Source organism: Chiloscyllium plagiosum, chromosome 18 (genome assembly GCF_004010195.1).
Source record: "Chiloscyllium plagiosum isolate BGI_BamShark_2017 chromosome 18, ASM401019v2, whole genome shotgun sequence".
Taxonomy (NCBI): domain Eukaryota; kingdom Metazoa; phylum Chordata; class Chondrichthyes; order Orectolobiformes; family Hemiscylliidae; genus Chiloscyllium; species Chiloscyllium plagiosum.
The window spans coordinates 63,356,481-63,373,466 of NC_057727.1; the positions used below are offsets into that span (position 1 = coordinate 63,356,481).

A 16,986-nucleotide genomic window follows, 5' to 3' on the forward strand; every position below is an offset into this window, starting at 1 on the left:
AGCTGGGATCAGAGAGAGTGTCACTCTGTGTTAAAACTGGGATCAGAGAGAGTGTCTCACTGTAATGGAGCTGTGCTCAGAGAGAGGGTCTCACTGTGTTAAAACTGGGATCAGAGAGAGTGTCTCACTGTGTTAGAGCTGGGATCAGACAGAGGATCACATTGTGTTGGAGCCAGAATCAGAGAGAGGGTCTCACTTTATTCGAGTTGGGATCAGAGAGAGGGTCTCACTGTGTTAAAACTGGGATCGGAGAGAGTGTCTCACTACGTTCGAGCTGTGATCAGAGGGTCTCACTGTTTTGGAGCTGTGATCAAAGAGAGCTGGGATCAGAGAGAGTGTCTCACAGTAATGGAGCTGGGCTCAGAGAGAGGGTCTCACTGTGTTAGAGTTGGGATCAGAGAGTGGGTCTCACTGTATTGGAGCTGGGATCAGAGAGAGTGTCACTCTGTGTTAGAGCTGGGATCACAGAGAGTGTCTCACTGTAATGGAGCTGGGCTCAGAGAGAGTGTCTTACTGTGTTAGAGCTGGGATCAGAGTGAGTGTCTCAGTGTAATGGAGCTGGGCTCAGAGAGCGGGTCTCACTGTGTTAGAGTTGGGATCAGAGAGAGGGTCTCACTGTGTTAAAACTGGGATCGGAGAGAGTGTCTCACTATGTTCGAGCTGTGATCAGAGGGTCTCACTGTGTTGGAGCTGGGATCAGAGAGACGGTCTCACTGTGTTAGAGCTTGGATCAGAGAGAGTGTCTCACTTTGTTCGAGGTTGGATTAGACAGAGGGTCTCATCGTGTTGCAGCTGTGATCAGAGAGAGTGTCTCACTGTGTTAGAACTCGGATCAGAGAGAAGATCTTACTGTGATGGCGATGGGATCAGAGAGTGGGTCTCACTGTGTTAGAGTTGGGATCAGAGAGAAGATCTTACTGTGATGGCGATGGGATCAGAGAGCGGGTCTCACTGTGTTAGAGTTGGGATCAGAGAGAGTGTCTCACTGTGTTCGAACTGGTATCAGACAGAGGATCTCACTGTGTTGGAGCTGGGATCAGAGAGAGTGTGTCACTGAGTTCGAGCTGGGATCAGCAAGAGATTCTCACTGTGTTGGAGCTGGGATCAGAGAGAGAGAGTCTCACTGTGTTAGTGCTGGGATCAGCGAGAGTGTCTCACTGTGTTAGAGCTGGGATCAGAGTGAGTCTCTCACTGTAATGGAGCTGGGATCAGAGAACGGGTCTCACTGTGTTAGAGTTGGGATCAGAGAGAGGGTCTCACTTTGTTCGAAGTGGGATCAGAGAGAGTGTCTCACTGTGTTAGAACTGGGATCCGACAGAGTGTGTCACTGTGTTAGAGCTGGGATCAGAGAGTGTCTCACTGTAATGGAGCTGGGATCAGAGAGAGGTCTGACTGTGTTAGAATTGGGATCAGCGAGAGTGTCTCACTGTGTTAGAGCTGCGATCAGAGAGAGGGTCTCACTTTGCTAGAAGTGGGATCAGAGAGAGTGTCTCACTGTGTTAGTGCTGGGATCAGAGAGACGGTCTCACTGTTAGAGCTGGGTTCAGATAGAGTGACTTACTGTGTTAGAACTGGGATCAGAGAGAGTGTCTCACTGTAATGGAGCTGGGATCAGAGAGAGGTCTGACTGTGTTAGAATTGGGATCAGCGAGAGTGTCTCAATGTGTTAGAGCTGAGATCAGAGAGAGGGTCTCACTGTGTTAAAACTGGGATCGGAGAGAGGGTCTCACTGTGTTAGTGCTGGGATCAGAGAGAAAGTCTCACTGTGTTAGAGCTGGGATCAGAGTGAGTCTCTCACTGTAATGGAGCTGGGCTCAGAGAACGGGTCTCACTGTGTTAGAGCTGCGATCAGAGAGAGGGTCTCACTTTGTTAGAAGTGGGATCCGACAGAGTGTCTCACTGTGTTCGAACTGGGATCAGACAGAGTGTGTCACTGTGTTAGAGCTGGGATCAGAGAGTGTCTCATTGTAATGGAGCTGGGATCAGAGAGAGGTCTGACTGTGTTAGAATTGGGATCAGCGAGAGTGTCTCACTGTGTTAGAGCTGCGATCAGAGAGAGGGTCTCACTTTGCTAGAAGTGGGATCCGACAGAGTGTGTCACTGTGTTAGTAGTGGGATCCGACAGAGTGTGTCACTGTGTTAGAGCTGGGATCAGAGAGAGTCTCTCACTGTGTTAGAGCTGGGTTCAGAGAGAGTGTCTCACTGTAATGGAGCTGGGTTCAGAGAGAGTTTCTCTCTGTGTTAGAGCTGGGATCAGAGAGAGGTCTCACTGTGTTAGAATTGGGATCAGCGAGAGTGTCTCAATATGTTAGAGCTGGGATCAGAGAGAGGGTCTCACTGTGTTAAAACTGGAATCAGAGAGAGGGTCTCACTGTGTTAAAACTGGGATCAGACAGAGGATCACATTGTGTTAGAGCCAGAATCAGAGAGAGGGTCTCACTTTGTTCGAGTTGGGATCAGAGGGAGGGTCTTACTGTGTTAGAGCTGGGATCAGAGGGAGGGTGTCACTGTGGTAGAGTTGGGAACAGAGAGATGGTGTTTCTGTGTTGGAGGTGGGATCGGAGAAAGTGTCTCACTGTGTTAGAGCTGGGATCAGGTAGAGTGACTCACTGTGTTGGAGCTAGGATCAGAGAGAGTGTCTCTCTGTGATAGAAGTGGGATCAGACAGAGTGTCTCACCGTGTTGGAACTGGGATAAGAGAGAGTGTCTCACTGTTATGGAGCTGGGATCAGAGAGAGTGTCTCACTGTAGTGGAGCTGGGATCAGAGAGAGGGTCTGACTGTGTTAGAATTGGGATCAGCGAGAGTGTCTCACTGTGTGAGAGCTGGGATCAGAGAGAGGATCTCACTGTGTTAAAACCGGGATCAGCGAGCGTGTCTCACTGTGTTAGAGCTGGGATCAGAGTGTCTCACTGTGTTAGAGCTGCGATCAGAGAGAGGGTCTCACTTTGCTAGAAGTGGGATCAGAGAGAGTGTCTCACTGTGTTAGAACTGGGATCAGACAGAGTGTGTCACTGTGTTGGAGCTGGGCTCAGAGAGAGTGTCACTCTGTGTTAGAGCTGGGATCAGAGAGAGTGTCTCACTGTGTTAGAGCTGGGATCAGAAAGAGTGTCTCACTGTGTTAGAGCTGGGATCAGAAAGAGTGTTTCACTGTAATGGAGCTGGGCTCAGAGAGCGGGTCTCACAGTGCTAGAGTTGGGATCAGAGAGAGGGTCTCTCTGTCTTCGAGCTGGGATCAGAGAGAGTGTCTTACTGTGTTAGAACTGGGATCAGACAGAGGGTGTCACTGTGTTGGAGCTGGGATCGAGAGAGTGTCTCAGTGTGTTAGAGCTGGGATCAGTGAGAGTGTCTTACTGTGTTAGAACTGGGATCAGAGAGTGTGTCTCACTGTAATGGAGCTGGGATCAGAGAGAGTCTGACTGTGTTAGAATTGGGATCAGCGAGAGTGTCTCACTGTGTTAGAGCTGGGATCAGAGAGAGGGTCTCACTGTGTTAAAATGGGATCAGAGACAGTGTCTCACTGTGTTGGAGCTGCGATCAGAGAGACGGTCTCACTGTGTTAGAGCTGGGATCAGACAGAGGATCTCATTGTGTTGGAGCCAGGATCAGAGAGAGGGTCACACTGTGTTAGAGCTGGAGTCAGACAGAGGATCTGATTGTGTTGGAGCCAGGATCAGAGAGAGGGTCCCACATTGTTCGAGCTGGGATCAGAGGGAGGGTCTCACTGTTGTAGAGTTGGGATCAGAGAGATGGTGTTTCTGTGTTGGAGGTGGGATCAGAGAGTGGGTCTCATTGACTTCGAGCTGGGATCAGAGAGAGTGTCTTCTTGTGGTAGTGCTGGGATCAGAGAGAGGGTGTCACTGTGTTGGAGCTGAGATCAGAGAGACGGTCTCACTGTGTTAGAGCTGGGATCAGAGAGAGTGTCTCACCATGTGGGAACTGGGATAAGAGAGAGTGTCTAACTGTAGTGGAGCTGGGATCAGAGAGAGGCTCTGACTTTGTTAGAATTGGGATCAGAGGGAGTGTCTCACTGTGTTAGAACTGGGATCAGACAGAGGGTGTCACTGTGTTGGAGCTGGGATCAGAGAGAGGATCTCACTGTGTTAAAATTGGGATCAGAGAGTGTGTCATTGTGTTCGAGCTGGGATCAGAGAGAGTGTCTCACTGTGTTAAAACTGAGATCAGAGAGAGTGTCTCACTGTGTTGGAGCTGGGATCAGAGAGAGGGTCTCACGGTGTTAGAGCTGGGATCAGAGAGAGTGTGTCACTGTGTTGGAGCTGGGATCAGAGAGAGTGTCTCAATGTAATGGAGCTGGGGTCAGAGAGAGTGTGTCACTGTGTTGGAGCTGGGATCAGAGAGAGGGTCTCACTGTGATAGAAGTGGGATCAGAGAGAGTGTCTCACTGTGTTAGAACTGGGATCAGACACAGGGTGTCACTGTGTTGGAGCTGGGATCAGAGAGAGTGTTTCACTGTGTTAGAGCTGGGATCAGATAGAGTATCTCACTGTGTTAGAGCTGGGATCAGAGAGACGGTCTCACTGTGTTAGAGCTGGGATCAGAGAGAGCGTCTCACTGTAATGGAGCTGGGCTCAGAGAGAGGGTCTCACTGTGTTACAGCTGGGATCAGAAAGAATGTTTCACTGTAATGGAGCTGGGCTCAGAGGGCGGGTCTCACAGTGTTAGAGTTGGGATCAGAGAGAGGGTCTCTCTGTCTTAGAGCTGGGATCAGAGAGGATCTCCCTGTGGTAGAGCTGCGAACAGAGAGAGGGTCTCACTTTGTTAGAAGTGGGATCAGAGAGAGTGTCTCACTGTGTTAGAACTGGGATCCGACAGAGTGTCTTACTGTGTTAGAGCTGGGATCAGAGTGAGTGTCTCACTGTAATGGAGCTGGGCTCAAAGAGCGGGTCTCACTGTGTTAGAGTTGGGATCAGAGCGAGTGTCTCACTGTGTTAAAACTGAGATCAGACAGAGTGTCTCACTATGTTCGAGCTGTGATCAGAGGGTCTCACTGTGTTGGAGCTGCGATCAAAGAGAGGGTCTCACTGTGTTAGAACTGGGATCAGACAGAGGGTGTCACTGTGTTGGAGCTGGGATCAGAGAGAGTGTCTCACTGTGTTAGAGCTGGGATCAGTGAGAGTGTCTTACTGTAATAGAACTGGGATCAGAGAGTTTGTCTCACTGTAATGGAGATGGGATCAGAGAGAGGTCTGACTGTGTTAGAATTGGGATCAGCGAGAGTGTCTCACTGTGTTAGAGCTGGGATCAGAGAGAGGGTCTCACTGTGTTAAAACTGGGATCAGAGAGAGTGTGCCATTGTGTTGGAATGGGATCAGATAGAGTGTCTCACTGTGTTGGAGCTGCGATCAGAGAGACGGTCTCACTGTGTTAGAGCTGGGATCAGACAGAGGATCTCATTGTGTTGGAGCCAGGATCAGAGAGAGGGTCACACTGTGTTCGAGCTGGAGTCAGACAGAGGATCTGATTGTGTTGGAGCCAGGATCAGAGAGAGGGTGTCACTGTGTTGGAGCTGAGATCAGAGGGAGGGTCTCATTGTGTTAGAGCTGGGATCAGAGAGTGCGTCTCACTGACTTCGAGCTGGGATCAGAGAGAGAGTCCTCTTGTGGTAGTGCTGGGATCAGAGAGAGGGTGTCACTGTGTTGGAGCTGAGTTCAGAGAGACGGTCTCACTGTGTTAGAGCTGGGATCAGAGAGAGTGTCTCACCGTGTTGGAACTGGGATAAGAGAGAGTGTCTCACTGTAGTGGAGCTGGGATCAGAGAGAGGGTCTGACTGTGTTAGAATTGGGATCAGAGGGAGTGTCTCATTGTGTTAGAGCTGGGATCAGAGAGAGGGTCTCACTGTGTTAAAACTGGGATCAGAGAGAGTGTGACACTGTGTTAGAGCTGTGATCAGAGAGAAGGTCTTACTGTGTTGGAGCTGGGATCAGAGAGAGGGTCCCACTGTGATAGAAGTGGGATCAGAGAGAGTGTCTCACTGTGTTAGAACTGGGATCAGACAGAGGGTGTCACTGTGTTGGAGCTGGGATCAGAGAGAGGATCTCACTTTGTTAAAACTGGGATCAGAGAGTGTGTCATTGTGTTGGAGCTGGGATCAGAGAGAAGGTCTCACTGTGATAGAAGTGGGATCAGAGAGAGTGTCTCACTGTGTTAGAACTGGGATCAGACAGAGGGTGTCACTGTGTTGGAGCTGGGCTCAGAGAGAGTGTCTCACTGTGTTAGAGCTGGGATCAGATAGAGTATCTCACTGTGTTAGAGCTGGGATCAGAGAGACGGTCTCGCTGTGTTAGAGCTGGGTTCAGAGAGAGCGTCTCACTGTAATGGAGCTGGGCTCAGAGAGAGGGTCTCTCTGTCTTAGAGCTGGGATCAGAGAGAGAATCTCCCTGTGGTAGAGCTGCGAACAGAGAGAGGGTCTCACTTTGTTAGAAGTGGGATCAGAGAGAGTGTCTCACTGTGTTAGAACTGGGATCCGACAGAGTGTCTTACTGTGTTAGAGCTGGGATCAGAGTGAGTGTCTCACTGTAATGGAGCTGGGCTCAGAGAGCGGGTCTCACTGTGTTAGAGTTGGGATCAGAGATAGGGTCTCACTGTGTTAAAACTGGGGTCGGAGAGAGTGTCTCACTATGTTCGAGCTGTGATCAGAGGGTCTCACTGTGTTAGAGCTGGGATCAGAGAGAAGACCTCACTGTGTTGGAGCTGGGATCAGAGAGAGGGTCTCACTGTGTTAGAGCTGGGATCAGAGAGAGTGTCTCACTTTGTTCAAGGTTGGATTAGAGAGAGGGTCTCATCATGTTGCAGCTGTGATCAGAGAGAGTGTCTCACTGTGTTAGAACTCGGATCAGAAAGAGAGTCTAACTGTGTTGGAGCTGGGATCAGAGAGACGGTCTCACTGTGTTAGAGCTGGGATCAGACAGAGGATCACATTGTGTTGGAGCCAGGATCAGAGAGAGGGTCTCACGGTGTTAGAAGTGGGATCAGAGAGAGTGTCACACTGTGTTGGAGCTGGGATCAGAGTAAGTGTCTCACTGTGTTATAGCTGGAATCAGTGAGAATGTCTCACTGTGTTAGAGCTGGGATCAGAGAGAGTGTCTCACTGTAATGGAGCTGGGCTCAGAGACAGTGTCGCACTGTGTTAGAGCTGGGATCAGAGAGAGGGTCTCACTGTGTTAAAACCGGGATCAGCGAAAGTGTCTCACTGTGTTAGAGCTGGGATCACAGAGAGGGTCTCACTGTGTTAAAACTGGGATCAGAGAGAGTGTGTCACTGTGTTAGAGCTGGGATCAGAGAGAGTGTCTCACTGGTTTGGAGCTGCGATCAGAGAGACGGTCTCACTGTGTTAGAACTGGAATCAGACAGAGGATCTCATCATGTTGGAGCCAGGATCAGAGAGAGGGTCTCACTTTGTTCGAGCTGCGATCAGAGAGAGGGTCTCACTGTGTTAGAGCTGGGATCTGAGAGAGGGTGTCACTGTGTTCGAGCTGGGATCAGAGGGAGGGTCTCACTGTGGTAGAGATGGGATCAGAGAGATGGTATTTCTGTGTTGGAGGTGGGATCAGAGAGAGGGTCTCACTGTGTTAGAGCTGGGATCAGAGAGAGGGTCACACTGTGATAGAGCTGGGATCAGAGAGAGTGTCTCACAGTGTTCGCGCTGGGATCAGAGAGAGGGTGTCACTGTTTTGGAGTTGGGATCAGAGAGAGGGTCTCACTGTGTTAAAACTGGGATCAGAGAGAGTGTCTCTCTGTGTTAGAGCTGGGATCAAATAGAGTGTCTCACTGTGTTACAGCTGGGATCAGAGAGAGGGTCTCACTCTGTTAAAACCGGGATCAGAGAGAGTGTGTCACTGTGTTAGAGCTGGGATCACAGAGAGGGTCTCACTCTGTTAAAACCGGGATCAGAGAGAGTGTGTCACTGTGTTAGAGCTGGGATCAGAGAGACTGTCTCACTGGTTTGGAGCTGTGATCAGAGAGACGGTCTCATTGTGTTAGAGCTGGGAACAGAGAGTCTCACTGTGTTAGAGCTGTGATCAGAGAGACGGTCTCACTGTGTTAGAGCTGGGATCAGCGAGAACGTCTCACTGTGTTAGAGCTGGGATCAGAGAGAGGGTCTCACTGTGTTAGAACTGGAATCAGACAGAGGATCTCATCATGTTGGAGCCAGGACCAGAGAGAGGGTCTCACTTTGTTCGAGCTGGGATCAGAGAGAGGGTCTCACTGTGTTAGAGCTGGGATCTGAGAGAGGGTGTCACTGTGTTCGAGCTAGGATCAGAGGGAGGGTCTCACTGTGGTAGAGATGGGATCAGAGAGATGGTATTTCTGTGTTGGAGGTGGGATCAGAGAGAGTGTCTCATTGTGTTAGAGCTGGGATCAGAAAGTTGATCTCACTGTGTTAGAGCTGGGATCAGAGAGTGGGTCTCACTGTGATGGAGCTGGGATCAGATAGAGTGTCTCACAGTGTTCGCGCTGGGATCAGAGAGAGGGTGTCACTGTGTTGGAGCTGGGATCAGAGAGAGTGTCTCTCTGTGTTAGAGCTGGGATCAGATAGAGTGTGTCACTGTGTTACAGCTGGGATCAGAGAGAGGGTCTCACTGTGTTAGAGCTGGGATCAGAGAGGTCTGACTGTGTTAGAATTGGGATCAGCGAGAGTGTCTCACTGTGTTAGAGCTGGGATCAGAGAGAGGGTCACACTGTGTTAAAACCGGGATCAGAGAGAGTGTCTCACTGTGTTGGAGCTGCGATCAGAGAGACAGTCTCAGAGTGTTAGAGCTAGGATCAGAGAGAGTGTCTCACTGTGTTAGAACTGGAATCAGACAGAGGATCTCATTGTGTTGGAGCCAGGATCAGAGAGAGGGTCTCACTTTGTTCAAGCTGGGATCAGAGAGAGTGTCTCACTGTGTTAGAGCTGGGATCTGAGAGAGTGTGTCACTGTGTTAGAGCTGGGATCTGAGAGAGTGTCTCACTGTGTTAGAGCTGGGATCTGAGAAAGGCTGTCACTGTGTTCGAGCTGGGATCAGAGGGAGGGTCTCGCTGTGGTAGAGTTGAGATCAGAGAGATGGTGTTTCTGTGTTAGAGCTGGGATCAGAGAGAGGGTCTCACTGTGATAGAGCTGGGATCAGAGAGAGTGTCTCACAGTGTTCGCGCTGGGATCAGAGAGAGGGTGTCTCTGTGTTAGAGCTGGGATCAGAGAGGTCTGACTGTGTTAGAATTGGGATCAGCGAGAGTGTCTCTCTGTGTTAGAGCTGGGATCAGATAGAGTGTCTCACTGTGTTACAGCTGGGATCAGAGAGAGGGTCTCACTGTGTTAGAGCTGGGATCAGAGAGGTCTGACTGTGTTAGAATTGGGATCAGCGAGAGTGTCTCACTGTGTTAGAGCTTGGTTCAGAGAGAGGGTCACACTGTGTTAAAACCGGGATCAAAGAGAGTGTCTCACTGTGTTAGAGCTGGGATCAGAGTGAGTCTCTCACTGTAATGGAGCTGGGCTCAGAGAGTGGGTCTCACTGTGTTAGAGTTGGGATCAGAGAGAGTGTCTCACTGTGTTAGTGCTGAGATCAGAGAAAGTGTCTCACTGTGTTAGAGTTGGGATCAGAGAGAGTGTCTCAATGTGTTGGAGCTGGGATCAGAGAGAGTGTCTCACTGTGTTAGGACTGGGATCAGACTAAACATCCCATTGTGTTGGAGCTGGCATCAGAGAGAAGGTCTCACTTTGTTCGAGCTGGTATCAGAGAGAGGGTCTCACTTTATTAGAGGTTGGATTAGAGAGAGGCTCTCACTGTGTTAGAGCTGGGATCAGAGAGAGTGTCTCACTGTGTTAGAGCTGGGATCAAAGAGACAGTGTCTCACTGTGTTAGAACTGGAATCAGAGAGAAAGTCTCACTGTGTTAGAGCTGGGATCAGACAGAGTGTCTCACTGTGTTAGAGCTGAGATCAGAGAGAGTGTCTCACTGTGTTAGGACTGGTATCAGAGAGAGGGTCTCACTGTGTTAGAGGTTGGATTAGAGAGAGGGTGTCACTGTGTTAGGGATGGGATCAGAGAGATGGTCTTACTGTGTTGTAGGTGGTATCAGAGAGAGGATCTCACTGTGTTAGAGCTGGGATCAGAGAGACAGTCTCACTGTGTTAGAGCTGGGATCAGAGAGAGGGTCTCACTGTGTTAGAACTGGGATTAGAGAGAGGGTCTCACTGTGTTAGAACTGGGATCAGAGAGAGTGTCTCACTGTGTTGGAGCTGGGATCAGAGAGAGGGTCTCACTGTGTTAGAACTGGGATCAGAGAGAGGGTCTCACTGTGTCAGAACTGGGATCAGAGAGAGGGTCTCACTGTGTTAGAACTGGGATCAGAGAGAGTGTCTCACTGTGTTGGAGCTGGGATCAGAGAGAGGGTCTCACTGTGTTAGAACTGGGATCAGAGAGAGGGTCTCACTGTGTTAGAACTGGGATCAGAGAGAGTGTCTCACTGTGTTGGAGCTGGGATCAGAGAGAGGGTCTCACTGTGTTAGAACTGGGATCAGAGAGAGGGTCTCACTGTGTTAGAGTTGGGTTCAGAGAGAGGGTCTCACTGTGTTGGAGCTGGGATCAGAGAGAACCACTCACTAACAGTCTATGCGTAGTCCCCGTTTGTCTCTCGGGGCTGTAATAATCTCTCTCTAATTTTCCTGTTCAACCATTTGGTGTGCTTGAAAACTCTGAAGAATAAATCCCCCACAGCCTTCTTTAAGGAGCTCAGTGACATATGGGGTTCTGACTGTTCTGGGAGCTGTTTTTCTGCTCGGCCATGTATTCATCAGGATTTTGAGCTCAAGACTGCGTTCTATGCCATGCGATCCTCACCCTCTCTTCAGCCTGGCGACCGAATCCCCGGAGTGGGACAGTAATGCTGCCCATTGGATCTACACTGAATTCATCTCTCGCAGACGCAGGGACCGTGTCAATGATTGTGTACTGCAATAAAGATGGAGATCAATTCGCAAATTAATTCACCTGTTTGTCCACAACTCAAAACATTTAATTCCAGATAGTTCGTTTCAACCACAACATACATTTCTTTAGAGTTTCAATTCAATAAAGAAAAATATGGAATTAAGTGTCTAATGATCACGATGAATTTATTGTCAATTGTCAGAAAAACCCATCAGGTTCATTAATATCCTTTCGGTAAGGAAGCTGCTATTCTTGTTTGGTCTGGCAAATATATGACTCCAAACCCACAGCAATTTGCTTGACTCTTAAGTGCCCTCTCGACAATTAGGGATGAGTAATAAACGTTGGTCTGGCTAGCGATGTCCTCATTCCATGAATAAGTTGTTAAAAACTCATATCTACACACCTCTACATTGTTCACTCTCACAGCACTGTCATTTGGTCAGGCCAATCTAGCTCTTGTCCAGAGGCGCAAACACTATTTCTCAGCTGACCTGCAGTTCCAGCACTGAGGGAGTGCTCCACTGTCAGAGATGCTGCCTTTTGGTTGTGCTCCTGTCAGCTGAAGGTAAAAGATCTCACGAAACAATTGGAGAAGGACATGACAGTCCTCTCTAGGTTTCTGACTAGGAGGTCAGAGTGCTGCCACTGAGCTCTGACCAAGAGCAAGGTGGTGGTGGTGACATTCTCAATAGGAAAAGAGAATTCTGACTTCATAGTTCAGCACCGCCATCTGACAAGTGTGTCTTTATTTCAATCCCTTTTTTTGAATTATTAGTTTCATAGCGCTAATAATTCTACTACGCTTATCGTGAGATTTCTATTTGCCTTTTAAAAATATTTATAATTATTCACATTTTATTTGCTTGGAATGCAACATTCAAAGCCATCTTGAGAATCTAATCACTGCAATAGACTTCACCACACTACCAATGTATCTGTCTATTTATAAGAATATCCATCTGTTCCCAGAATATAATCTGGTTTGACTGATCATCTTTGTAAAAAATGCTCTTTATCGTTACACTCAGTCACTGAAACATGGTCACACAAGGTAGCAGAGTTTCTTTTACAACACAGCAAAAACTTATTACACAAAAGATAAAAGAAATACATAAAAGCTACCTAAGTGTCGAATGCAGTTTAGAAAAATCTTATAACACCCAATAAAACAAAGTTTTCAACCTATTTCCTAACACCATAAATTTACAGAAATTCAAATTGAGAGAAAGTACTCCTCCATATCAAATATTTAAGGTCTATTTAACTGATTTTTCTTCAGTCTCTTTTCAGTGAACCGTGATGTCTTCTTGTGTGAATACTCACAAAGCTGAGAGCTTAAATTTTCTCACCTTCTAACAACCTGCAGAATGTTAATCAAATTTGAATGAAATCTGCATAAATTAAACTGCTGCTGAGGTAACTTACTCCCTGAACTGCTCTGAAAAGCTTTTTTCTGTGAGAGAGAGTCTATGGTTGCTTCTGACTCGAGTCAGCTCTTCTCTGAACTCCCCTAAAAGCTTTGAATCTCTGGGTTTGCTAAACTAAAGTCAACAATTGATTGTTTTGAAGTGAAAACAAAATAATGACCTTTCATGTTTCCTCTACTTAACATAAACTCTATAGTATGAACATCTTATTCCATTGACACTACACGATCCCCTGCTCTCTGACAATATATTGGATTAGGTGACTGTTCTATCAGGCCTCTATGACTCTTCCTTTTGTAATCAAAATCCGTACACAAAACAAAACAACATCTTATGCCACTATTTTGAAATCCAAACTTATAAATATCACATAACATTCAGCACAGTTACTGAGAGTGAGTGAGTGTGAGAGAGTGAATGAGATTGCAAATGTAAGAGAGAGAGAACAAGTGAGAGAAAGAGCAAATGAGTAAGAGTGAGTGTGAGTGTGAGTAAGTACCCCGACACTGGACGTGAGCCAAGCATACACTCACCAGATAAGGGCTGCTCAGAGCAGGGACACACACGTGCATTCCCTCATCCCCCTCCTTGCTGCACTGATCAAATATCCAAGCTGAAAAACCACACACTTTTGTATGAATTCTATAGAGATTCAGAATGTAAGGTTAGTGATAATTAAACAGTGGCACAGTGATTAGCACTGCTGCCTCACAGTGCCAGAGACCTGGGTTCAATTCCCGCCTCAGGCGACTGACTGTATGGAGTTTGCACATTCTCCCCGCGTATGCGTGGGTTTCCTCCGGGTGCTCCGGTTTCCTCCCACAGTCCAAAAATGTGCAGGTTGGGTGAATTGGCCATGCTAAATTGCCCATAGTGTTAGGCGTAGGGGAATGGGTCTGGGTGGTTTGCGGGTCGGTGTTTTTGGGCCGACTCCTGGTTTAGCGCCAATTCCAATCCCCTACCCCGGTGACTAGGAGTTGGGATCTGGTCTGTGAAATAACTCCACAGAGGCTGTTATCCCCTTGCCAAGTCACTCTTTATTTACACGTGCATAGCACTTAACACTGGTCTGGCATCCTCAGAGCCAGCTCTCAGAATGAACAAAACCTCTGACATTCCTGATTCTGTCAACCAGATTGGACTAGATTAACAGCCCGAATTAGGAAATGCATATTCTATGAGATCCACCTAGCCGAATTCATTCCAATTACTATACCTGTCCCCCTCAAAGTCCAGGGAAGTAGGCCTGTTCTTTCTCTTGTACCCTCTCCTGGGGCATTTTCATACTGGGTCCAGTTCCTCCAATTCAGCCTCAGATACGGGTAGCGTGTATGGGACTATAACCCTCCTCTTCTGCCAGGACCATCTCGAACAAATTCATCCTCTTTAGCAAAAAAGGCAGCGAGGCTGCAAGATCCATGATGTCTATCTCAGACTCTGGGGTCTCTTTGCTGTTAGACACAGGGGGAGAACCTATGGGATGCAACAGGCTTTCTGGCTGTTTTGAGTGGCCGGGTATGTTTTGCCCCTGCCCTTTTTCTGGGTTTGCAGGTTTCATGTGGCCATATCCTTGTTCAGAACTGCCTCACCTACCCAAACTTTGTGTGCCACAGGACCTGGGCTCTTATCAACCATGACTCTTATCCATGCGGGGCCACGTTCGTAGTTTCAACATTAAACTTCGCCCACTAAAGTAAATTGTCTTTCTCGTGTAGAGGAGTCTTGTGTTTGGTATTGACATTCCTGATGCCATTTCACTCCCACCTCCAGGTCCGGGAAGATCAGATTTAACCTGGTGCGGAGTCTTCTCCCCATTAGCAACTCTGTCCCTGTAGTTGCATGAGGGCATAGGAACCAGGACAGTTTGGTACCAAGTGAAGCTGTAGGCTAATTCTTTAAGCCTGCCTTCAGATTTTGGACTGCTGTTTCTGCCAGAATGATTGGACGACGAATGGTATGGATCTGTCCTTATACACTAAATGCCGTTCCACTGTAGGAAATCTCAAATTCCTTGCTGGTAAATGATGGCCTGTTGTCCATGGCCAACACTTCCGGGAATCTGGAAAGGGAACCGGCAGGCAGTGCAGGGATCCCTTGTGGCCGTTCCCCTTAATAGAAAGTATACTGTGTTGGGGGGGACGACTTACCTGGGGTAAGCCATGGGGTACAGGTCTCTGGCACAAAGTCTGTCCCTGTTGCTCAGAAGGGAAAGGGCAGAGGAGCAGAGCATTCGTCATTGGGGACTCCATTGTTAGGGGGACAGGTAGGAGGTTCTGTGGGAATGAGAGTGACTCACGGTTGATGTATTGTCTCCCAGGTGCCATGGCTCATGATGTCTCTGATCATGTTTTCGGGATCCTTGAAGGGGAGGGGGGAGCAGCTCCAAGTCGTGGTCAACATAGGTGCCAACAGCATAGGTAGGAAAAGGGATGGGGATATAAGGCAGAAATTTAGGGAGCTAAGGTGAAAGCTTAGAGCTACAACAAGCAGAGTTGTTATCTCTGGTTTGTTACCCGTACCACGTGCTAGTAAGGCAAGGAATAGGGAGAGAGAGGAATTGAAGACGTGGCTACAGGCATTGTGCAAGAGGGAGGGTTTTGGATACCTGGATAACTGGGGCTAATTCTGGGGTAGGTGGGACCTCTACAAACAGGATGGTCCACACCTGAACCAGAGAGGTACCAATATGCTGGGGGGAAATTTTGCTAATGCTCTCCAGGTGTGTTTAAACTAATTCAGCAGGGGGATGGGAACCCAAACTGTAGTGCGAGTATACAGGAGGTTGAGAGTAGTGAGGACCAAAATAAGATTTCAAGGTTGCAAGAGGGCACCAGCAAGTTAGAAGAAGGCTTGAAGTGTGTCTACTTCAATGCCAGGAGCATCCGGAATAAGGTGGGTGAACTTGCAGCATGGGTTGGTACCTGGGATTTTGATGTTGTGGCTATTTCAGAGACATGGCTAGAGGAGGGACAGGAATGGTTGTTGCAGGTTCTGGGGTTGAGATGTTCTAGTGTGAACAGACAGGATGGTAAATGTTGGGCGGGGATGGTGGCATTGTTAGTCAAGGACAGTATTACAGTGGCAGAAAGGACATTTGAGTGCTCGTGTACTGAGGTACTATGGGCTGAGGTTAGAAATAGGAAAGGAGAGGTCACCCTGTTGGGAATTTTCTATAGGCCTCTGAATAGTTCTAGAGATGTAGATGAAAGGATAGCAAAGATAATTCTTGATAGGAACGAGAGTGACAGGGTAGTTGTTATGGAGTACTTTAACTTTCCAAATATTGACAGGAAATATGATAGTTTGAGTTTTTTATATGGGTTAGTTTTTGTCCGATGTGAGCAGGAGGGTTTCCTGACACGTGTGTAGACAGGCCAACAAGGGGTGAGGCCATGTTAGATTTGGTACTGGGTAATAAATCTGGCCAGGTGTTAGATTTGAAAGTGGGTGAGCACTTTGGTGATAGTGACCACGATTTGGTTATGTTTAATTTAGCAATGGAAAGGGATAGATATATACTGCAGGGCAAGAGTGAGAGCTGGGGGAAAGGCAATTACGAAGCGATTAGGCAAGATTTAGGATGCATAGGATGGGAAAGGAAACTACAGGGGATGGGCACAATTGAAATGTGGAGCTTATTTAAGGAACAGCTCCTGCGTGTCTTTGATGAGTATGTACCTGTCAGGCAGGGAGGAAGTGGTCAAGCGGGGGAGCCGTGGTTTACTAAAGAAGTCGAATCTCTTGTCAAGACGAAGAAGAAGGCTTATGGTAGGATGAGACATGAAGGCTCAGTTAGGACACTTGAGAGTTACGAGTTAGCCAGGAAAGACCAAACGAAAGATTTAAGAAGAGCCAGGAGGGGACATGAGAAGTCGTTGGCGGATAGGATCAAGGAAAACCCTAAAGTTTTCTATCGGTATATCAGGAATAAAATGGAGTATGGACGTATGGAGTCAGCTATTACAAGGGGGCATAGCTTTAAATTAAGGGGGGGGGGGCAGGTATAGGACAGATGTTAGGGGTAGGTTCTTTACTCAGCGAGTCGTGAGTTCATGGAATGCCCTGCCAGTAGCAGTGGTGGACTCTCCCTCATTATGGGCATTTAAGCGGGCATTGGATAGGCATATGGAGGATAGTGGGCTAGTGTAGGTTAGGTGGGTTTGGATCGGTGCAACATCGAGGGCCGAAGGGCCTGTACTCTTCTAAAAGAATGATGAGAGTAAGATTAGGGCCAATCAAGGACAGGAGTGGGAAGTTGTGCGTGGAGTCCGAGGAGCTAAGGGAAATACTAAATGAATATTCACACTGGAAAATGACAATGTTGTCAAGGAGAATACTGAGATACAGGCTACTAGACTAGACGGGATTGAGGTTCACAAGGAGGAGGTGTTAGCAACTCTGGACAGTGTGAAAATATATCAGTCCCCTGAGCCAGATGAAATTTATCCTAGGATTCTCTGGGAAGCCAGGGAGGAGATTGCAGAGCCTTTGGATTTGATCTTTATGTCGTCATTGTCTACAGGAATAGTGCCAGATGACTGGAGATAGCAAAGATGTTCCCTTGTTCAAGAAGGGGTGTAGAGGCGACCCTCGTAATTACAGACTAGTGAGCCTTACTTCGGTTGTGGGT

At 48.0% G+C, this 16,986-nt stretch overlaps 1 protein-coding gene across 2 annotated transcripts in view; it reads right to left on the minus strand.

The window, feature by feature from the left end:
• LOC122559137 (cadherin-related family member 4-like) overlaps positions 1-16,986 on the minus strand; it is an 82,745-nt gene that overhangs the window by 48,426 nt on the left and 17,333 nt on the right. Inside the window, exon 5 of one of the 2 annotated variants that reach the window (XM_043708479.1) lies at positions 10,837-10,947. The exons of the other annotated variant lie outside the window; for it this stretch is intronic. Within the exon in view, the coding sequence (XP_043564414.1) occupies positions 10,837-10,947 (111 nt within the window). The remainder of the gene's footprint in view (positions 1-10,836; positions 10,948-16,986) is intronic. 2 annotated transcript variants of the gene reach the window in all.